This window comes from Arvicanthis niloticus, chromosome 18, assembly GCF_011762505.2.
Source record: "Arvicanthis niloticus isolate mArvNil1 chromosome 18, mArvNil1.pat.X, whole genome shotgun sequence".
NCBI classification, from domain to species: Eukaryota; Metazoa; Chordata; class Mammalia; order Rodentia; family Muridae; genus Arvicanthis; species Arvicanthis niloticus.
In genome coordinates this window covers 37,047,246-37,071,048 of record NC_047675.1, presented here as the reverse complement: position 1 = coordinate 37,071,048, position 23,803 = coordinate 37,047,246, and the positions used below count along the sequence as shown (strand labels likewise).

At 46.0% G+C, this 23,803-nt stretch overlaps 1 protein-coding gene across 3 annotated transcripts; it reads right to left on the bottom strand.

The window, feature by feature from the left end:
* Window positions 1-165: 165 nt before the first annotated feature.
* On the bottom strand, window positions 166-21,557 carry Aars1 (alanyl-tRNA synthetase 1). Of its 3 annotated transcripts, none has more exons than XM_034522592.2 (21): window positions 21,450-21,557; window positions 18,485-18,649; window positions 15,519-15,707; window positions 15,109-15,254; window positions 14,197-14,388; window positions 13,470-13,614; window positions 12,999-13,144; window positions 12,392-12,500; window positions 11,951-12,101; window positions 10,951-11,075; window positions 10,307-10,451; window positions 8,664-8,842; window positions 7,712-7,825; window positions 5,915-6,121; window positions 5,264-5,448; window positions 3,204-3,312; window positions 2,457-2,570; window positions 1,781-1,900; window positions 1,578-1,664; window positions 1,125-1,238; window positions 166-713 (listed from the first exon to the last, which is right to left on the bottom strand). In XM_034522592.2, the coding sequence occupies exons 2-21, from the start codon at window positions 18,626-18,628 to the stop codon at window positions 528-530; spliced, it is 2,907 nt and encodes a 968-aa protein (XP_034378483.1). In that variant the 5' UTR covers window positions 18,629-18,649; window positions 21,450-21,557; the 3' UTR covers window positions 166-527. The 3 variants fall into 3 exon arrangements, with proteins under 3 accessions (XP_034378483.1, XP_034378484.1, XP_034378482.1); XM_034522593.2 differs by having other exon boundaries at window positions 21,481-21,551; XM_034522591.2 differs by having other exon boundaries at window positions 21,181-21,527.
* Between the last annotated feature and the right edge of the window lie 2,246 nt (window positions 21,558-23,803).

The following is a 23,803-nucleotide window of genomic DNA, read 5'->3' as shown; positions in this document are numbered from 1 at the left end:
TCAATTTCAGCCTCTGTTCTCCCAGGGGCCATTCCTCAAGTTTAGGCGCCTGGGGCTGAATTCTGTGATAACATCAATTAGAAACCAGCTGGAACCATAGCCTGCATTCTGCAGATACACAGGGAGTCCACCTCAGGAGAAAAAGCAGAGTGCATGGCATCATCATGTATTGCACATGGTCCTTTTTATTCTCTGCAGCAAAAAGGCTTCCTTCCTCCTCGCAGACCTAGAAGCCTCAGGTCGGCAGAATGACCTTATCTAGACGTGATCATGATGTTAAGTAGCATTCATGGGTAGTGATTTTAGACGGTGCTGACATGAATGGCTCAGAGCAATAATGGAAAAGGGCAAAGAATCACGGGACAGCTCCAGGCGTGTTACAGTTACTGCTGGATCAGGACGGACAGGGCTGCTAAAAGGTCCCAAGACTCAAATGTCTTCCTGGCAGGAGAGCTCCTGGCTGGATTCCTGCCTTCGGCCATGTCTGGTTGATGGGGAGATGCTTTCCCGAGAGGGTTTCCCTCCCATCAGTTCTTCACATCTCCCAGACGGAGCTGGGCAAAGGAAGTAGCCAGCTGCAGTGCTTCCTGAAGGCAGCCAACATTCTTGCCAGTGGCCTGGGCAGACACATCCTTGCCACCACCTTTACCATCCATCAGGCCTGAAACCTGCTGGACCCACTCGCTGGCTTTCAGCCCCCGGTTGGCTGCATTCTAGAAGACAGGAAGGGAACACAGTAGTCAGAATAAGAGATGGGATTGAGGTGGGGAATGGGAGGAACCCCCAACACCCATTTGTATCATGGGTGATGCTACCACGGGCAAGGCTAACTCTACAGCTGTTAACAGGAGAGCAGCTATGGCCACTGCCAAGGTGAGGAAAAAAAGCAGCCAGGCATTAGCCAATAGTGAATACTTTCACCAAAAAGAAAGCCTGAGGGGTAAAAGGCACCAAGGGGAGCGACAAATGATAGACAGATCAACAGCTTCTAATGGGGGCTGCATGCACACATTGTCTTAGCAAATACTGTGAAGAAGCCGTCTTTGAGAAGCTACAGAGAGTGTTTCCCACTGGCACAGGGCTTGCAGGCTTTTCTTTAGACTGAGGCTGTAGGAAGTTCTGACCTGGGGGACCTGACATAAGCATGTGATCTTGCCGGCCTCATTGTCCACTGTGAACAGCATGGCAGATGTCTGAGGAGAATGCGTCTTGAAAAGCTTCAAAGCTTCATTCAGGGCCTGTGGGGAGAACCGTGTTAGGTCACTGGGGCAGGGAGCCCTGCTTTCTACAAGGGAGTCTGTGGTATCAGCCCTCAGAGTACCATCCCATTTCGTATTAAAAGCAGATGCCGTTCCCAGGAGCCCATCCATGCGCCCAGTGGCAGGACCCTGCAAACACCCTGCCTGAGGTCTGCCTCCTACCCCCAGAAGCTCCTCCTTCTCAGGCCACCAGATCTCTTCATGGCTCAGCCTAACTTTAGTACTAAGCAGCCCAGAGTTAGTAGAGGGCTGACAAGGCCAGAAGGAGACACCCCCTCAGCTGACACATAGGGCAGCTCCGGCCCTCTCCCTGCTTGCCTTGGCTGACGCGCCACTCTCCATCTCCAGGATGACCAGAGGCTGGTTGGGGTTGCTGTCAATCAGCTGCTTTGTCTTCTCTAACACCTACAAGAAGCCCAGGAGACAGGCTTAGGGCAAGGGCCCAGACTCCAAGCCCCATCAGCCTCTCCCTAGGAAAACCTTTGGGCTCTCATCAAGCTGCTAGCACTGCCAAGACTCACTCGCTTCTGGACATCAGCTTTGCTGGCCCGGTCTAGGTCATCCATGACTTTCTTCAGGGATTTCAAAGTCTCTCGTTGTTCATCTTTCTGCCACTGGGGGATGATTGCAGTGGCCAGGGCCTGGAACCAGAACAGAAGACCATCTGGGGTCTGGGCTAATAGGAGGTAGGGTAAAATTCAAGCCCACTCTACCCCACCCTCTGTCTCTGAACCAAAGTCTTCCATGGCCAGAGTCTGAGAAAAAAGAAAAACACACAAAGATATCTGCTGGGTTTGACTATATTCATGCAGCAGCTGTCGGTGGACAGAAAGTAGCATGAGAAAGAGGGCTTCCGTTGAGACCTGGTCCTTACCAGCTGTGAATACAGCCAGCAAAGACTTGCTAGAAGCCCAGCATACCAAGAATACCAGCTGTTCGAGGGCAGTATGGATGGGTATGATATCCTTTCTTAAACAACTTGACACCCCAGCTCCCCAACCCCCAGCATGTGGCTCATGTTTGCACCTGACACCCCAGCTCCCCAAGCCCCGAGCATCATGTTTGCAGAGACATGCTGAGGTCAGAGAACAGCTGCAAATCTAAGGCCAGCTTGAGCTGAATAGTGTGTTTCAAGCTAGAGTGGGCTACAGAATATAACCCTGTCTTTAAGAAGCACAACAAATAAAGGAACACTACCTCACCAAGGTCAGCAATTTCCTTCTGCACATCCTTGTTGGGTGCAGTCTGGGCCTTTACTTTGGCCTCCATGTCAGAGAGAGATTTCTGCAAGGTTTCTGACTTCCTGAGAGCCTAGGAAGAGAACAATCAGAGCTATAAACACCAGTGTTCCTTTCCTTCAGGAAGCGAGAGCTCTGGCTGTACACCGTGGCCAGCAAAGGCTGCACCATAACTCCTGTGCAAGGCTGGTTCACGTTCATGAGCCAGAGCCCTTTCACCTGGGGAAATAACCATTCCTCAGGATCTACCACAAAGCTGAACGGCTCTCCTTGGTGCCACGCTCCTCACTGTAAGTCCACCCCTGGGATATGTGGAGGGGAAAGGCATGTGAAGCAGAAGGAGACTCTGGCTTGCCCTCACACACAGAGCTGTACTGGGAGGAAGGCGCAGGATTTATGTATTGTTTTCCTAGACGCTGTTTGTTTTTTGGAACTTTCTATTATTTTATGTGTGCTGTGTATGCATGTATGTGCGGTATATGGGTGTGTGTACATGGTACATATATGGAGTCAGTTCTTTCCATACATTTTATGTGGGTCACTGACCACAACCTCAGGTTGTCAGTCTTTGTGGCAAGCACCTTTTTATACTAAGCCATGCAACTGGCCCCCAAATATACAAGATTAACAATGATGGCTAAAAACCTAGCATAGTGACAGCTTTCCTCAGACAGGCAGGACCCACAGGCCAGCCTGACCTGCTCACCTTCTGGGCTTCAGCACCTGTGACAGCAACAATCCTCCGGATACCCTTGGCAATAGCTTCTTCAGTCACTATCACGAAAGCTCCTGCATGGCTAGAATTCCGTAGATGTCTGAAAGCAGAACACAAAAGAAGAGGAAGTTTGTGGAGCCCTGGGTGAGATGCATCTGCACTAGGAAGCAATTCTGAGACAGGGTGTCACTATGCAACCCTGGCTGACCAGGAACTCTGTAGACCAGGCTGGCTGCAAACTCAGAGATCCATCTGCATCCCAACTGCTGGGATTAATGACATTTGCCACCCTACCCCAGTAGCCTTCACTCTTAAGGGATTTTATTAGCATAGTTTAGAAGCAAAGGCAAGAAAGAGAAGGAGCAGAGGGGGGAAGAAAGTTGGGCTGAGGCCAGAAACCAAGACTTCAGAATGCTGAGATAGCAGGACGCCATTTCTCCAAACCTCAGTTCTCTCAAGTATGAGAATGGGAGAAGTCTGCCTGCCTCACCAGACGGTTATGAAAATCAAACAGGACTTCTTCAAAATGCCAAAGTCCCTAATAACCAACTCAGTAACACTGCTATTAGCCTGCATGTGACATTTTGATGTTTTGATGGAACAAGAGCTTTATCTTAATATATGTAAAAATGCTCCTTGTGTAAGACCATTAGAGGACTACTTTTCAAAATCTTAATACAACCCTTAAACAAACAGATATAGAAATAGGTCTTATTCTCTAGTTGCTCAGAGGAGTCAAAGTGCATTAACTCACAGTCTTTTGGGGGGGGGGGGGGGGGAGAGGTTCAAGACAGGGTTTCTCTGTATTCTCTGTATACCTGTGGCTGTCCTGGAGTTCCAGGACTCTGTAGACCAGGCTGGCCTCAAACTCAGAAATCCGCCTGCCTCTGCCTCCCAAGTGCTGGGATTAAAGGTGTGTGCCACCACTGCCTGGCTTTCGCAGTCACTTTCTGAGAGAATGGTACGAAGTCTTTGAAAGCCATTCCTGAAGGTGTCAGTGAATGTGTGTGTGTGTTTGAGTATAAGTGAGACTCACCTAAAGGGCTGGGTCAGTTGGAAAGAGGCCTGGAACTGGATCTCTCAGGTCACTTGCCCTCTTTGTACACTTTAAATGTTTCCTGCTGGCCTGAGGCTTGCAGGAGGCTCTGGCTGGCTTAATCAGGCCTTTAAGAATATGTTTTCTACTATGGTTCTTTTGGAATCCCAGCTTGCAGAAGCAAGTGGTCCAGAGCAAGCCGAGCTAGGTCTTCCACATGGTCTACTGAGGAGCTCTCAGACAATGGATTCAGCTTCCCTTCCCAGATGCTGCTCAGGCTGGCAGAGGTGATCAAGGAGCACAGGTCTAGAAGGACCTGGGGCCAGAGCCGAGCTCCGTGAGCTTTATTTAAAGCCTTGCTCAATCCTGACTTCCCACAGCTTCATTTTTGAGCATAAACTCAGGGAACAAGAGCCAGCAATTAAGAATGTGCAGACAGCGGGTTGGAGAGATGGTTCAGCGGTTAAGAGCACTGACTGCTCTTCCATAGGTCCTGAGTTCAATTCCCAGCAACCACATGGTGGCTCACAACCATCTGTAATGGGATCTGATGCTCTCTTCTGGTGTGTCTGAAGACAGCTATGGTGTACTCACATACATAAAATAAATAAATAAATCTTTAAAAAAAAAAACAAAAGAATGTGCAGATGGCAGACAGTGTCCTCATCTCCTCATTCTGGGGAGAACATTTCATTAGAAACCCAAGACATGGAAATGTTGAATACTGAGGAGTCTGACTGGACCACCAGGCTGTGAAGATTCTTGGAAATCTTATTTGGCAAGTCCATTTCTGAGGACTTCATTTTAACCTTAGAGAAATGGAAGTCTGAGACTCAGTGGAGGAAGACCCGTTTAGCATCTGTGAGGCCCAGAGTTCCATCCAAAGCACGGCAAATAATAAACACACACAAGTAAATAAGGGAAGGACACGTGGCCTAGTCTAGTTTCCCATCCTCAGAGGGGGATGCCATAAGCAGGGGAGCCCATCTGTTGCTGTCCCTGCCAAGGTACTCACGTTCCTCCACAAAACTCAACAGAAGTAAGGGAGCCGGCAGGTCCAGAGGGGTCATCCAGCAGTTCTGACACTGGGACCCCAATGGAGACAACTCGCACAGGGTCAGGATAGGTCTCATCAAACACAGCTCGAAGGCCCTGGATGGCTTTTGCTGCTGCCAGGGGACAATCCTGGGTATAGACAGGCTGCCATAAAAAGAAGACAAGAGAGAAAAAAAAGCTGGAAAAATCTCTGAAGGTGAGGAAGCAGCTGGTGAGAATATGAGCCTGTATCCAGTCCCTAAAGTTGTAACCCCACTATGTCTGACACACATCCTGCGCTCTCTGAAATAACAACCCATGTTAAAGCAAAGAAAACCAGACAGGAATTTCTTCTAATCTTTTTGTTAAAACTGCTAGGCAAACCTGTATATAACTACAAGAACGCTGGCTTGTTGATGGAGGCAGGAGACCAAAGACACCACCACTATAAAGGCAGTTGGAGAAACACTGCTTTCAGCATCTCTGAGAACAGGTCAGGACATGCTACAACAGAGTGGGAACATCTGGATCACTGAGCCCCCATGACAGAAAGCCATAGTACAGGAAGAGTGCGCCTCATGTCCTAAGAACTCCTCCAACATGGGTGAGCCTACCTTAGCGGTGAGCCTACCTTAGCAGCCTCAATCATGCCATTGACAATCTCCTCAGCCTTCTTGATTTGCTGAGTGGACATGGCGCCCTTGGCAGTGAAGTCAAACCGGAGGCGGTCGGGCGCAACCAGTGAACCTTTCTGGTCTGCTTCCCCAAGCACTGAGCGCAAGGCGAAGTTCAGGATGTGTGTAGCTGTGTGGTTGCTCATGACAGGTCTCCGCCGAGGCTGCAGAGGGTAGAGATGGCTGCTATGGAGCTGTCCCCAAGTACTTACTAGAACATTTTGTAGAATATAAGGGTGCTCATGTTAAAAACAGTTTTTCCTAGCTTTCCTTATAGAGTGGACGTAAAACTAAGTTCTGGTCAAAAGGATGTGAGAAGTGAGGTACGAACAAGCCCTCATCTTTCCTCTGCTTAGAGCAGGAATAACAAATGAGGGCTGACGGGCCACACCTGACTGGCTGTCTGTTTGGATTTTGTTTTCTATGAGATAGGCCTGGCCCAGAACTCAAAGACCCATGTGTCTCTGCCTCCTGGGATTAAAGGCTTGAACCCGCAGCCTCCTGTTGGTTTTGACACTGTTTTGTAAATAGGATTGCTGGAACACAACCACACTTATCTTTTACACACATTAAACATACAGTACCACATCACCGCTGTGAAATTGTGCTTGATACTATACGTCCTGAAAAGCCAAAAGTATTCACTTGGGCCTTCTAAAAAGAAGCTTGTCAACCCAACCCCTGGCCCGAATAATGCATCTTACAACTACTGTTTTGGTCCATGAAACTAAATCCTGAGCAAACCCTAGGGATGAGCTATAAGCAAAGAGAAGCTAGCCCTGTATCATTTGTATAATGAAACACATATTGCCGCCTGCTTTTGAGCTATTACTTTAGTGTTCTGTCTCATGCAACAGAACCTAGATTTTTTTTTTTTTTTTTCTGTTTTTGAGACAGGGTCACACTATGTAACCCAAAGGCTGACCTCAAACTCTTGCTCCTCCTGCCAAGCACAAAGATGTCAGGTGTGTCCATACATTGCCTGAGTTCCTGGTTCTCAATAGAAATCAGCTCCTTGACTCCTGAAAAAGTTCCCAGAGTTTGAAAGGTGATGCATGGAAGAAGGGGGTGTTTTAGAGGAGAGAACCAAGGTAAATGATATACATGTGTGAAACTGTCAGAGGTAAATAACACTCATGGAAAGATTAACTGGGGACCAAATAGGCTTGAGGGTTAGCTTCATCCCAGACAATCTACAAAATGCACCTACATTTACTTTGATAACAGTGTCACTTAGGAGGGACCAACAAAATGTCTCAGTGGGCAAAGGCGCTTGCCACCAAGCTTGACAATCTGAGTTCAATATCTGGGACCCACTTAGTAAGAACTGACTCTTTTGGGTTCTCTTCAATCTCCACATGTGTGCTGTGGCATGTGCACAGAGACAAAAGATTAACAATAGGTGGACATAGTGGTGCTCGCCTTTAATCCCAATACTCAGGAGGCAGAGGCAGGCAGATCTCTGTGAGTTCGAGGCCAGCCTGGTCTACAAAGTAAATTCCAGGAAAGCCAGGGCTCTATAGATAGCCTGTCTCAAAAAGAAGCCAAAAAGAAATAAATAAAAATATTAAAAATAATTAAAACCAAGACTAAATGGGGAGCTGGACAGGGTGGTGCAGGCCCATGATTCTAGCATTTGGGAGGCAAAGAGAACAGGATGACCCTAAGGCCAGCTTTAACTACAAAGTGCTCAAGATACTGTCTCACTAAGTGAGTAAATAAACATCAAATGTGGACCAGCATATGCAACTTACCTCGTCAATAAACAGCCGGACTTGATCCCCCACTTTCAGGTTACCATATATCGTCCCTATGTGCAGCACATACCCGCCTCGGACCTGAGCATTCTTCACTGTAAACTCAGTTTTCTGCAGAGTCAAAGACACCAACGAGTGAATAAAATTTCCAGATATATCGATTCTCCCTTCCTGCGCATATACACCCCTACTGTCAGGTGATGCGCAAATGCCCTTTCAAGTACGGGGTAGCCTAGAGCGAACTTGCCTCTTAACCTTCCTGTCTTCTCTCTCAGGTGCTGGGACCACACGTGCACAGCCCCACTCCCAATTTTATACAGTGTGGGGACAGAGTCCAGGGAGTGTGCATGTGCATGCTAAGGGAGCACTCTGCATAGGCAGCTACTTCCTCAGCAAGGGCCATCTTAAAATCCTATGAAATGGATCCTATCCTATCTGTAGGAGTCAGCTGCCAAAGGAAACCAACTGACTGACTCATCAGGACCTAACAGCCAGCAGTGGTCACACTAGAGGCTGAGCTTTCTAAGAATGTTTGTCCTTCAAGAGTGGTCTCTGCCAGGCATGGTGACGCCTACCTCTACTCTCAACCCAGGAAAGGCTGAGGCAGGCTTACTGAGACTTCAAGACTTGACCTGGGCTTTAAGTGTGAGCTCTGCTTGAAAAGCCCAACAAGGAATACCAATTAGCAAGTGCAAACAGAGTCCTTATCCTTATGCATAAGGAAGCAGATGTTAGCATCTGCATCCTGCCTGCAAGGATCCCTCAGTACCTAAGAACTGAGACAGCAACAGGTATAAGAAGCAGTCCCCTTGGCTGCAGAAGAAATACCAACAAAAGAATAAAATCCAAACATCTGTCAAGTCAGCGCCCCAGGCTCAGAGTGTGAAGGAGAAAGAGAAGGCGCCCGCTCCACGCTTCCTTCCACAGCTAACAAGGAGGTTAGCCTTACATCCTCACTGCTGTCGTCGATCTTCACCAAGTAGCCTTCGTCGTAGATCTGCCCTCCTTGTTCAGCATAGAAACAGGTCTTGTCCAGCACCACTCCGCACTCCTGGCCAGTGACCACCTCATCCACAAACATCTTTTCCCTACGCAGAGCGAGCACGGTAGCCACTGTGCACTCAAACACTGCTCACCAGATGCAGAAATAGTGGGAGACAGGTCAGTGACTCTGGTGATATATATATATATCTATTTTCCTACATCTGTGCTGAGACTGAAGATTGAACCCAGACCCTCACATACATTCCCCAAACATGCTTCCATGCTCCCAACCCTAGTCACATATTCTTTTTTGTTTTTTGGGGGACAGGGTCTTAGTATGTGGCCCTTGCTGGCTTGGAATTCTCTATATAGACTTGAATAGCCTCCAACTCAGAGCTCCACCAACTTCTGCATCCTACATGTAAAGATTAAAATCATGCATGGGCTGGAGAGATGGCTCAGAGGTTAAGAGTACTGACTGCCCTTCCAGAGGTCCTGAGTTCAATTCCCAGTAACCACATGGTGGCTTATGACCATCTGCAATGGGATTCAATGTTCCTAGTATATCTGAAGACAGCTACAATGTACTCGTCATGTAGATAAAATAAGTAAGTCTTTAAGAGATTGAAATCATGCAACACCATACTTGGCTCCAATTTTAGCTGCTTTTTACTAAATTCTTTTGTTCAAAATTGAGGTCCTAGTTGTCTATTTGGATTTTGAAAACCAGCCCATTAGATCCTATAAAAGAACTAGCACACTGACTTTCCACTAGGGAATCACTGCTCCAGTTTCTAGTTTCTAAAACTCAGGGGTTTCCTAGGGTGCAGACTTTCAGTGTTAACACTGGGGCATTTCTGAACAAACTGGACAGTTGGTCACCCTGTATCGTGGACAGAAACTTGGTAAGTCTAATTCTGTCTCATATAATTATAGTAGTCTCTAGTTCAAATTCACTCTCTCACACACCCACACACCCACACACATACAGACATGTACACACACACACACACACACACACACACACACACACACTTAAAGCTAATGGACTTAGGCTGGGCATAGTGGCACATATGTTTAATATTAAGCACTTGGGAGGCTGAGACAGGTGGATTTCTATGAATTCAAGACCAGCCTGGTCTAAATAGGAAGTTCTAGACTAGCCAGGGCTACACAGGAAGACTCTGTCTCAAGGAAGCAAAACAAAACAAATAAACAAATAGCCTCACTAGATAGATTTTGGTATAAGAAGAACTCTGCCAGGCAGGCCACGTATTACATATCCATTCATTTATTTAAATGTTCTAGAATTCTGTTATGCCTGTGCAGAGTTCAGCAGCTACTAGGCTGTGACTATTTCAAGGCCAAGTGTCTTTTTTCTGTTACCAATTAAGGGAAATTGGTTTAAGAGTAGCTAGAACCTCCCTATGATTTTTTTTTAGAAAAACAACTTTCTGTAACTATATGTCAAAATAGTTAAGGAGACCACCAGCCAAGGATGCCTATGAGTGCAACGGTACAGCACGACCTGCTGGGCACCCTGGGACTGATCTCTTGAAACTCCCAAATAGAAAGACAGCCAGCATGGAAGTGGAAGGCTCAGCGTACCATAGCTACCACTGGAGTCCGAATGGTAGTTATACTTGGGAGAATCATCCGTGGCCTCCAAGCCCTGCGCCCGGAGCTCTTCAATGGCGTAGATGTCCAGCATGATGAGGTCTTCCCCCCCTGCTCCCTTGCCCTGTGACTTCAGCTGTCAAAGCAGGAGAAAAAAAAAGCCTTAGTTACGGCAGCCTAGGAGAAAAGAGAGCTGAGACTTGGCGAAAACTATGGCCAATGAAAAACTAGAATAAGGTCTTTAATCTTCATACTACTTGCATTTGGGGCTAGCCCAGCCTTCTTGCACTCCAGGACACTGAGCATCTCGAGGCTCTGCCAACAAGATGACAGGGAACATCTGCCCCTAGTTGTGAAAACTAAAAGTCTTTAACACATTTGCAAACTGCCCAGGGAAGATGCCTCCAGCTGACAGTTACTGGTCTAGGGATGGGGGAGACCTTAAAGGAAAGGAATCCAGTTGCCTTGTACCCGAGCAGATGTTAACTTTGATCTCATTCCGCATATTTTCTTTGTTGGTGGTAACAGAAATAGAGGCTGTTTCTTCTTCAGAAAGAGAAAGCAGCCCCGAGGGTGGAAGTGAGCTAGTGAGACATGAAGACAGGTACTTAGAAGTCACTCCTCACATTCCTTACCTGGGCCAGTTTCCTCTCTTCTTCAAAGCCATCCATATCTACCACCAGGCCCTTCTCTTCAGCAATCAATCCAGTGAGATCCACTGGGAATCCGTACGTATCATAGAGGAGCCAAGCAGTGTCGCCTGCACATTACAAAGGAACTGTGTCAAATGACATGGACAGACCCTTTCCTTCCCATGCCAAGCCCTCCCAGGGCGCTGCTGGGAAGGACACAAGTGAACATTTAAGGCAAGACAAACCTTTTAGGACTGAGCTATAAGGATGAAGGGTCTCCTGGTAAATTTCTGTTTCTTAATCTGAGCACTGTGAATGAGTTCTTTAATCTTTCTCTTTAAACATTTCACTCCAGTAAGAAGGAGATAAGCAGAACTAAGGAGAGCTCAGAGGTTAGGAGCACTTGTCGCTCTTGCAGAGGACCTGGCTATCCATCTAGTAGGCTACTCACATATCCCAGGGGTTCCAGCGCCCTCTTCTGTTCTCTGTGGGCACTGTACTCATATGCCACCCCCTCATAATCAAAAAGCAAAACATTGCAGAGAAAAAAAAAACTTTAAAATTAATTTTCTCAGCTGATGAAAGATAATGTGGACTCCCCATGTTATTTTTATGTGCAAAATATGCAAATATGCAGACATAAACACCTATTTGCAATTTCATGCAAATAGCTAAAAATCCTGAAGCACTGGTTACACACTAAAATCTTTTTATGTTGTTTTTCATTAAGATAAGCTTTTGTTATGTACCCCAGAGCCTGGCCTTGACCTTGTGATCCTCCTGCCTTGGCAGCTACAGTGCCGAGATTACAGCTGCTATCTTGCCAACTCCTAATAGTTTACCTCTGAGAAACGTATTTAGAAAAGGTTTTCACTTTTGTATTGTTTAAGTTTTACCACAGTAAATTCTTTTATAATTCATTTTGCTCCAAGTCTTACTTTACACCAGAAGCAGTTTAAGTAAAGTACATTCAACCATGTCAGAGGTGAGAACTGGGCCTCACCTGGGATGGTTTTGCAGTCTCCTAAGCTCTGAATTTTTCGGTCCAGGATGCGCCGTCCTCTGCTGAGAGTCTTGAGAAATTGTACCTCTTCCTCATTAATGATGTCCTTCACCATATCTGGGTCTTTCTTCAGCTCAGGAAAAGCATCTCCCTGACAGAAAAGGTTCAGTGTGGCCAGACTATTCCACGATACACCCCCTTCTTTTTTAAGATGGATTCATTCTATATGCAGTCCTGGCTGGCCTACAACTTACACAATGCAGATCAGGCTGGCCTCAAACTCATCTACCTCTGCCTCTCAAGTTCTGGAATTAAAAGTGTACACCACCATACCTGACCTCCGTGATCTATCTCTTAAAATGTCCATTCACAGTATATTACCATATCCCTCTTAGACTATGGCTTCAGCACAGAAGCTGAAAGCAGGGATTTTCTACGTACCAGGGACTGAACAACAACATCAACTAATGTAGCGAAGAATCCCCTGCTGGCATTCAGTTTCTCATGGGAGTATCGAACAGCTCGGCGAAGGATCCGTCTCAGCACATACCTGTGAGAGGCAGAACTTAGCGTTAGCTAGGAAACATCCCCGGCTGAGGGTCCCATGGTAGCTCCTTTAAAACTTGAGATAAGATTTTGTTATGTACCCCAGAGCCTGAAACCCTCAAAGCAGAGCAATATCGGCTTTTTGTTTCCTCTGCTTATGCAGAGAGTTTGTCTAGCAACCCAAGACAAAAATCAGACTGATGTAAGAGGTCACAGGCCCACCTAGTCAGGAACGCAGTTTCCTGGGCTGAGTCAGGCTCTACTCCTACCCCACCAAGACCAGTCTGATAGTATCAATGCCAGCTTTACCTCAGTACTTAGTAGAATCTATTAAATAGCACAGCCTTAAAATACATTAAAAACCTCTTTAGCTGTTAAAGAGGGGAGGGAGGGGATCCCTTCACTACACACACGATAACAGGAAACAGAAGTACGTCTTAGAGCTCCAGTCAGAACACTCATGGTACCAGCCCGAACCCTGCCCACAGTGTGACTGACTCACCCCCGTCCTGTGTTGTCAGGACGGCCGCCATCAGCCAGCGCCACAGTGATGGTCCGGGCGTGGTCAGCCAGAACCCTGTAGGCCATGTCGATTCCATCAGCATCCTCAGCACCGACCTTCCCAGTATACGGCCGGGCGCCTGTACCCTACAGGTGACCAGAGAGAGGACCGATCAAACAGTGCTGCTCCTGCTGCCTCACTCGAGCAGGCTCCTAGAGGGTGAGGCCTGGGAGAGGATGACTGACTTGCCATAGGTCACAACTGCAAGGAAGTGATAGAGCGAGCCCAAGAGCCTCAAGCCAGGCCCTAGCCCTGGCGAATAGCGTAGCATGCCTTACTCAGAGCTGGCATGCTGACAGTAACAAGTACTTTGGGCTGTAAAAGCACATGGCCATTCATGTATGACGGCAGTGCTAAAGGTCCATCCTGAGGCCTCCACAGAAGCGTCCACGCTGGCAACACGAGCAGTACCTTCTGAATGGCTTCGAAGTAAGGGACAAAGAGGTCAGTGTCATAGTTGGACATCTTGTTCTGTAGCACAGACACAAGTCTCTCTAGGCCCATTCCTGTGTCGATGCTTTTCTTGGGAAGAGGTTTCAGAACACCATCGGATTCCCTGTGTGACAGACACAAAAAGGACGCTGGAGCACGTCCCGTGCTGCTCCTTTCTGGGCCCTGTTGGCTAAAACTCACTTAGCATTTTCGGAAAGTTGTTGTTATTCACCGTTGCCACTGTCTGGTTTGTGGAGATGGGGGTGAATACATACCCAGCCTCCTCGTCGTATTTGTCATTTGGGGAGTGGGAGTGGTATTGAGATAGGATCTCTCTACATAGCCCTGGCTGTCCTTGAATTCACTATGTAGACCAGGCTAGCCTCAAACTCAGAGATCAACCTGCCCCTCCACACACAGAGCCTTATTCTTAAATAGAAAGCAAATGGTTCAGGAAGACATAGGAGATAAGGTTAGTTTTTAAATAGGTCCATCCCTGTCCCAGGGAGCAAACAGAAACCTGACAACACAGTGCCACAAGATCCCAGGAGCATCTGAAGCTCAGGGCTGTTCTTTGGCTCCAAAAATAAAGATTGCAGACAATCTTGGGCCAAGAAAGTTTGGTTAAAGAAAAAGAACTGCTCTCGGCAGGAAGAAGGGCCCACACTAGAACTGCTCTCAGCAGGAAGGAGCAGGCCCACACTACCTGTTATACTGGATGAACACGAGGTTCCAGATCTCCAGCACGTTGGGGTCATCCTGGTTGACAAGGTGTGCAGCGTCCCTACCACCAATTCGGTCATAGTGGATCTCACTGCAGGGACCACAGGGGCCCGTATCACCCATCTCCCAGAAGTTGTCCTTCATGTTGCCAGGGAGGATTCTGGCTTCATCCAGTCTGCACAGAACAAGGGAGAGAAACCCACTTGAAGCCATCAATGGAAATCCCTCCAAGACTAGCTTCTATGATTCCTTATGAAGAAATAAGTCCCACTGCCTGGCAATCACTCATTTAATTTAGAGATCACATTTTTCTTTATGTTTTTGAGACAGAGTCAAGCTGGTCCTAAACTCAGGATCCTGCTACTTTTGCCACCTCAGTATAAAGATTACAGGTATGTCATCAAATCTGGGTGTCACACTGAAATTTAATAATTAAATACCAAGTGGCTGGGGTATATAGTTGAGTGGCCAAATGTATATTTGGAACTCACTGTAAAGAGGGAAGAATTGGGGTGCGTGAGTAACCATCCTGAATCTATCTTTCTTTCTTACTTTCTTTTTTAAAAGAGAATTTATTTAATGTATATGAGTGCTCTATCTGCATGCACACCTGTGTGCCAGAAGAGGTCATCAGATCATGCTATAGATGGCTATGAGCCACCATGTGGGTGCTGGGAATTGAACTGAGGACCTCTTGAAGAGCAGCCAGTGCTTTTAGCAGATAAGCTATCTCTCCAGCCTGATTGTCCTGAACTTAGAAATCTCTCTTGGTGTAGTGGGTTATACTCTTATCTGTACCACCTCTCCCCCCTTCTTCTTTAAAGAATTTTTAAAAAATTCTGCAAGAGCAGTATAAGCCCTCAGCTACTAAACCACCACTCTAGTCCCCTCTTACCCTAAATTTTCCCAGATCTGTCTACACTCCAGATCTGGCTCTAGGCCAGCTGCTTCATCCCCACCGAAGTAAGTGACATAGAGTCTTTCAACTGGAATACCAAACTCCTGGGTAAGAAGTTCCAGGGCCATCTTACATGCCAATTCCTATGAAAAGATCCAGAACACAGATTCAAAATGACAATATCTTTATTATAAACCACAAAAAATCAACTTATATAGGAACTAGAAACTGAAACATCAAATGATGCACATTTTCTAGGAAGTCTCAGAAATATTAAATGCCCTTCATTCCTGAATCTTCTAAATGACATTTCATGTTTTAAAACAATCAAAATTAAAAACACTGTCCCTTTTGTGAAAATGAACCTTGTGTTAGAAAAAAATCTAAGTCACCTATGTTGAGCTTACCTTGAAATAGTCCCCAAAAGACCAGGAGCCCAACATCTCAAAGAAGGTGTGGTGGTAGACATCTTTGCCCACGTCATCCAGGTCATTGTGTTTGCCCCCAGCGCGGATGCATTTCTGGGTGTTGGCAGCTCTGCTCAGCTTTGCCATAGGGTGAGATGGGTCTATTGTATTTAGGAAGATGGGTTTGAACTAGAGAGAGAGAGAGAGAGAGAGAGAGAGAGAGAGAGAGAGAGAGAGAGAGAGAGAGAGAAACAGCTTGACTTTTAAACAGTACAGGTTATGTCAGGTGTCCATAACCTACAGGATGCGGTTCCAGGTCTCAGAGCAGTGCTTCTCACCCTTCCTACTGCTGTGACACTTTACTGTCGTTCCTCCTGTTGTGGTGACACCATCCATAAAATTATTTTGTTGCTACTTTATAACTGTGATTTTGCTACTGTTATGAATCATAATATAAACATCTGACATGCGACCCCCCACAAGGATTAAGAACCACTATCTTAAGATCATCCCAGAAGAATTCATGTGATAAATGAATATGCTCACTCGGGAGTAAAGGTGACAGAGTGTGCTGAGATAAGCGTGATCCCCACTAGCTGATGAAGGACTGGGTATGTGGGTTTGGTGTCCCTGCGCTGGGGATTTAACCATTCACACTGATGTGTCATTGCTAGACACACAACTCTGCCTTGCTGTTCTCACCAGGCCCGTCAAATTTGGTGTTTTCCAACTTGGAAACCAGTAGCTACTTGTGATATGACAAATTAGTTCAAATTAAGTAGGACGGCCAGAGAGCTGGCTTGGCATTTAAAAGATTTTGCTACTCTTGCAGAGGCTCCAGGTTCAGTTCTCAGTACCCACAGGGCAGCTCACGTGTCTCTAACTCCACTTCTACAGGACTCAACATTTTTGTTTGGTCTCTGTGGGCATTCATTGTGTGTACATGTACATAAATACGTGCAAGCAATGTATACATAAATAAATCAGTCTTTAAACAGAGATTTGAAGGGGCTGGATGAGATGGCTCACGGGTTAAAACACTTGCTGTTCCTACAGAGGATCCAGACTCAATTCTCAGCACCCACATGATGGCTCACAGCCATCTGAAACTCCAGTTCTAGGGGCTTTAAAATCCTCTTCTGGCAGGCACACGTGGTATACAGAGAGAATACCCATACATACAAAATAAAATAAACATTGAAAAGAAGTTAAAAAAATGTTTGCCAGGGCTGGGTTTGATGGTCCATGAATATAATCCCAGCTCTTGGGAGGCAGAAGCAGGTTCTAGCCCAGCCTGGTCTATATCATGAGTTCTAGGACAATTAGTACTATGTAGAGATACCCTGTCTCAAAAAAACCCAAACCAAACAAAAGGACAGCTGTAGTGATTAGCTACACTTCGAGACCAAGGCAGGCAGATCTCCGAGTTCCGGAGCTCATACGTTATAAGAGGGCTGAGGATAGAGAGTTTGCTGATTACGCCGTGAAGCCCCAGGTTCAATCCCCAGTAAGAAAGGAAAGAAAACAAATATTTTTAAGAAAACTTTTCAACTTTATTTTTTATGTGTATCAGTGTTTTGCCTTTATATGTCTGTGTATCACATGTGTGCCCCAAAAGCCAGGAGTACACTGGATCCCTAGAAGTGAAGTTACAGATAATTGGGAGATACCCTGTGAGTGCTGGGAATTGAACCTGGGTCCACTGGACAAGCAAGCAGCCAGTGTTCTCAAGTGTTGAGCCATCTCTGCAGCCCCCAAAACATTCCAATAAAAATAGGTTTTTTCCTCAGAAGAAAGGGACAATGAAGGCCGGGCAGTGGTGGCGCACGCCTTTAATCCCAGCACTTGGGAGGCAGAGGCAGGCGGATCTCTGAGTTCGAGGCCAGCCTGGTCTACAGAGTGAGTTCCAGGACAGCCAGGGCTACACAGAGAAACCCTTTCTTTAAAAAAAAAAAAAACAAAAAAACAAAAAAACAAAAAAAAAAAAAAAAAAGAAAGGGACAATGAAAAGATGAAAAAATAAAATCTTAAAACAATCTCTTTTTTTTGGCAGAGGGAGGGTAATAGCTTACAGATCTATAACTACGTACTTAAGTCTACCCACTTTCTCAATGACTCAGGACAGTATGGCTTCCTTTTCTCCTCTCTCTCTGCTCTAGCACACTCTCAACAACCTGCACTTCATTACTCTCCCTGTAAAGCTCTTCTCCCTGCCACATGGCTGACTACCATCCATGACTGTTCGACACAACAGCATGGCTGTTTATTTCCTCTTCTCGTCTCCATTCTCCTGTAGGAAACTGCTGCAGATATACTTTGCCTATCCTGGGGTTTTCTTTGAAATGCTTCAAAAAAAAAAAAAAAAAAAAAAAAAAGTTACCCTTGAACTCAAACAAAGCAAAACAAACAAACAACAAAACAAAAAAAAATTTTTAAAATTTTTTTTGAGACTTGGTCTTACTATGTAGCCTACTTTGGCCTCAAATTCTCTTTAAAGTTTTCTTCCTTTCCTTTCCTTTCCTTTCCTTTCCTTTCCTTTCCTTTCCCTCTCTCCTTCCCTTCCTCCCTTCCTTCCTTTCTTTGTAACCCTGGCTGTCCTGGAATTCACCATGACCTTGAGTGGAGACCCACCTGCCTCTGCCTCTCAACTGCTAAGATTAAACCTTGGGCCACTACACCAGGACTAACACCCAGCCTATCAGATTATTGATCTCGAATGCCATAAAAGAAAAGAATCTTTCCAAGCCTCATTTAAAAACAAATTTCTCGGCCGAATGTGGGAGCCATGTTCCCAACCCGTTACTAACTTCTAACCATCACACAGAAGCAGTACTGTTCTTTTCTTCAGAAACTCGGGCTCACCACGGAAAGTCTCACAAGTTTACCTGCTGTGTGACAGGTTGTACTTTCCCACCAATCCGATGCCCTCAGCCAGCCAGTCAGGCATGAAGAAGGAAGATCTTTACCTGGTTCATGCCTGCGTTGGCAAAGAGCAAAGTGGGGTCATCCAGAGGGATGGTGGCGGACGAGTGGACATAGGTGTGCTCATTTCGTTTGAAGAAATTTATAAACCGCTCTCGGATCTCTCGTGCTGTTAGAGTGGAGTCCATCTCTGAAGTCTCCTCAGGGAACTAACCGGAAGAAGGAATGACGGGAAGTCAGGGAAATAAAACTAAACGTGAGCATTACACAAGACTCGTGGCGTCTCAAGCCAAGTCAAAGAATGACATAGGTTTTTGGGTTTTGTTTTTTTTTTTTTTGTTTTTGTTTTTTTTTTTTTTTTGATCCTTCGTGTTGCAATGTCCCAGATCACAGTCACCCTCACTGCAAAATTTTGGCTGCCTTAGCAGAGTGGCTCCGGCTGTCTTCCCCCTGCTGACCTCAAGTGAAGCAGGACTCTTATTCATGTTTCCATTCATTAAACAAACACACACTGAGTATTCACTGCCAGGAATCAGTGAGGGTTACCTTAACAAAAAAGGGGAGTCTGTATCTACCGGCCTCTGAAGAGCTTCCAAGCTCTTAGTTAACCTACAGGCTCAGGGTTGTACAAAGTTCCATATCCCCAAAGGCAGAGCTGCTACTCTTGCAGGTTTGGGCTGTCACAGTGTCAGCGGCTGTGAACCCAAAGATAAGCCCATCTGTGCCACGGACAACCCTAGAGAATCAAGAATGTACCAACCTCTACATAGCCTAAACCTCCAGAACCCTAGCAGGGAAAGGGCTGGGTTCTAGCCATGAGATTACTAAGAACTGGGGCCATATATAGCTCAGTGGTAGAGCATGCATTATTTCAAAATGGGCGTGCCATTAAAAATACAAGCCCAGGGACTCAGAAGAGAAGGAGATTGGAAAAAAAAAAAATCAAGTTTATGGCTTCAAAACGTTTTTATGTGTATTATCATGTCCCTGAAAGGCAGGGTGTGTGTGGGGTGGGGATGACCGGTTTTGGTGAATGCACCAATCACTGTCTAGTGTTGTGGCGCTCCTCTGCGCTGGGTGTCCAGACAAATGAGAATTGTCTAGTTTGTGACATCATCTCTGGAATTCTAGACCCAGCTCTAACCTTAACTGTGTCACTTCAGCCTGAATTTAGTCCCTGTGTGGAACAGGACCTTGTGAGCATCAAAAAAAAAAAAAAAAATCGAATACTATTTACATCCATCAGCCATCAGCACAGAGTTTCTAAACACACTAGCAAAGCATCCTGACTCAGAGGCAACCACAATTCCAACGGATCTGCTAGTCACCATAAGGAGTCAAGGTTTTCAGAAATCTTGTCACACCGCCTTCTTTTTTCAGCCCTCCTTAACAATGGCTACAAGACTTTACCTTTATAATCATAGCTGCTAAAGAAAACAGAACTGCTTCTCTACACAGACAAGCTGAGGTAAAGTTACATTCCAGAGCACATTTGAACTTCCCATTTGGCCTACTCATTCAACGTAACGAACGAGGACTATGTGCTGAGAACCAGTGGCGAACCAGTGCCCTCCAAAGGGAGGCCACTCCATACAGATACCACCAGTGTTGTATACTGGGATCTTAATATGTTGGCCACTACCTTATGGAGACTGAAGACTGTTCAAAGCTGTGTCCCCACCCAGAACAATCCCAGAGCTCAGGAGGCTGAGGAAGGAAAATTGAGGACTCCAGATCAGAGACGCCAACCTTAATAGTTTCCAACATTACAACCTGTTCTTTCCTCAATACACATAAGAAATCTGTAGCACAGAGACAGGACTGCAAACAGCACAGCCCAGCAGGGGATAAAAGGTCTTCAGGACCTTTATTTATTTGTATTTGCAAGCTTGGGGGTCAAACCCTGGGCCTTGAATTACAAGGTGACTTCAGCCACAGGACCTTGTAACATATTTCCATTTATAAGCTAGGCATTCTGCCTGACCACTCTTTTCCCCTCTTCCTAATGACTTAGCTTTGATCAATCGCAAAGAAACGTACTTAAGCAAATCTTTTCTGTCTTCACCAGGTTTCCCCTCTTTTACTGTCTCCTTGCCTCCAATGGTCATTTGCTGTGACCACTTAATGGTCATCTCCCAAACACAGTATATGTTACATCTCAGTAGGAATCCTGGCTGGTTTCGGTTCACCGTTACAGTGTGTTTTTAGTACCTAGTAGAGTGGTCGTTAAACGCATGCTCATGATTAATTATATTAATCGTTAAATAGCATGCTTTGCATTAACATACTTCAAAGCACACCAGGAAACTCACGACTGAAAAATCGCTGAATACACTTGTTCGGGTGAACCTGAGGGTATCAACTATTCTGTTGTTATTATTAAGAATGGAGACGGGCCGAGAGTCGTAGCAAACGCCTTTGCTCCCACCACTCAAGAGGGTCTCTGTGAGTCAAGGCCAGCCTAGTCTACATAGTGAAACCCTGTCTCCAAACATAAAGAATCGAGTCAGGAGTGCTGGCTCACGCCTGTAATTCCAGCACTCGAAATGCTGAGGCAGAAGAACCGCTGCGAGTTCAAGGCTATCCCGGAGTTGAGTTCAGGCCAGTCTGGGGTAAGGTGTGAAAACCTAATAAAGAATGAATGGAGATGCCTCTTAGAAAGACTCCATCCATCTTGGTCACCCTGCTCTTCAGGCCTGGTTCTCCAACCCCTAAGGGATAAAAATTAGAGGAGACAAACCCTTAGGTGGTGACTGGAGAGCAACCGCGATCTTCCCAAGGTCTTGGTCCTCCGCAAGTCCACCCAAAACCACACCACTTTCAGTGCTCCGAGGGAATAGCAAAAGCTACTCTCGTGTTCCTGCGGAGCCGGGGTCCAGACCCTGGCCAGGGGCGGGATCGCCCGGCAGGCTGCTGCAGCCGCCCCTCCCCCTCCAAGCGCCGGCTCTTCTCCTAGAGCTCTCGAGGCTCGCTTGCTTTACCCCAGGGTCAGGGTCCCCAGGTCCTTACCCAGAGCCCACTGCCACTCGCTCGCAATTACCTGGTCCCTCAGATACGCACACACAGCTAGACCCACCCGCCACAACCGGTGCCAGACCCGTACCTCACCATCCAATCAGAGCGCTCTGATGAAAAGTGACCCTCTACGCCTTGCCATCCACTAAAATTATTGGTCCACTCAAATGCCAATCATTCGGAGCGCGAATGAGCTAACAAGCCGGCTTCTGGGAAGGCTCCTGGGCTCGGCTGATGCAATGCTCAAGAAAGCTAGGACATGGGATGTCACGTGACACGGTTGGCTATTGGCTTCAGGAGGCCGACATTTTGGGTTCTATTGGCAAGGACCTAATAGTTGACAGTTAACAAGAGGGATGAAAACATGGATTTGGTGGCGATCACAGATTGGTATAGAACTCCTGTTTTACTGCAGTGATATACGTATCTCAAAGTTTCATTTTTCAGCCTTTTGAAACGGAGCAAGGTGGCCTTGAAATTAGTATTAAGTGGACACCAATCAATTTTTTTTTTATTTTTTATTTTTATTTTTGATTTTCGAGACAGGGTTTCTCTGTGTAGCCCTGGCTGTCCTGGAACTCACTCTGTAGACCAGGCTGGCCTCGAACTCAGAAATCCACCTGCCTCTGCCTCCCAAGTGCTGGGATTAAAGGCATGAGCCACCACTGCCAGGCCAATCAAATATTCTTATTACCACGTATAGACTTGTATGTTTTGTTTAACGGTACTCTGGACTGAAATAAGTGCTTCAACCATGCTCAAGCGCTGTAGCAGTGACCAATACCTCCTGTTCTCTCTTAGAGACAGGGTCTGGATACATTGTCCAGGTTAGCCTTGAATTTTTCACTCTTCTACTCCAGAGTAGGCGGGAATATAGTCCTGTGCCACCAGGCATAGCTTTATATTTGTCCTTCAGGTCCCAATTTGAAGAAATTCAGGTCTTGAATTTGAAGAGGAAGAAACGACATAACCCAAGTTAAAGGACATCTGTCCCTCTGTTTGCTTTAGAAAAATAGTGAACATTCTTCAGAAAAGCCTATAACGGTAACGCACATCCATATTCCCAGCACTTGAGAGACAAGAGAATCAGGAGTTTAAGGCCACCCTTGGGCATTGGGCCCAGTCTCAAAAATACCACACACAAAACCAAAAATCTATAGGCAAGGTATCTCACTAAAAATTTCACACACCGTTTAATTTTTAAACTGTATTATCAGGTCTGCTATTATCCTCTTTTCACAGGCGAGGAAATCCCCCAAATGACACGGGAACTGTTTCATGATCTTGTACGGTTTTACAGAACAAAGTCATAAATCAAGGTAATTTTAAAATATAGTGGTGGTTATATCCGAGAGGTGACTATAGGAAGATGGAAAGCTTTTCTATAGGCCCAAGATGTTATCTGATGGCATCTTTAGCTTTTTTGGTTGGTGGAAGCTAGTGGTCTAGTAAATTAATAGATTCCAAATGGCTTCTGTTAGTACAAGACTTTAGTTTCAACACAGAAATGGACAAAGAATGGCTGTTTTCTTTCTTTCTTTCTTTCTTTCTTTTTTAATTTTATTTATTTATTTATTTATTTATTTTTTGAGACAGGGTTTCTCTGTGTAGCCCTTGGTTGTCCTGGAACTCACTCTGTAGACTAGGCTGGCCTCGAACTCAGAAATCCGCTTGCCTTTGCCTCCCGAGTGCTAGGATTAAAGGTGTGTGCCACACCGCCCGGCTGGCTGTTTTCAAAAGGCTAGAACTAGTCCAAGAAAAATTAGCCTCTAGACCTGCGATATTCCTCTCTCCACAGTACTGACTTCAGATCTAATCAATCTATCTGCAGACACAGTCTCCAGGAGTTTTTGTTCACAGCTATATAGCAAGACCATGTCTTTTATTTTTTATTTTTATTTTCTTGTTTTTACGTAGCCCCTGGCTATCCTAGAACTCAAAAAATAAACCAGGATGGCCTTGAACTCAAAAAGAGATCTGCCTGCCTCTGCCTCTTAAGCGCTGGCATTAAAGACAGACGCCACTTCACCTGGACGGGATCAGCATTTCTTTAAATATAGACACTACTGCTGTGAAGGAATTTCTACTCATTGGTCAATTCTGCAACAAATGATAAAGTTGAAATTTCAAGCAACCTTCTGGCGGGAGGCGTCTATGGGTTTTTGGAGGGAACATTCTCAGTGCGCAAGCGCGTGCAAAAGCCATTCCCTGGCCCTCGTATGATTGGCTGGGAGGAGTCAACTTCAAAGCCTCAGCCAATGGTGCTTAGGCTTGGCTTGGACTGTGAGTGGCCGTTGGGGAAGCCTAACCGCCATGTTGAGCCGCGATGGCCGTAGCTGCTGGCCGGG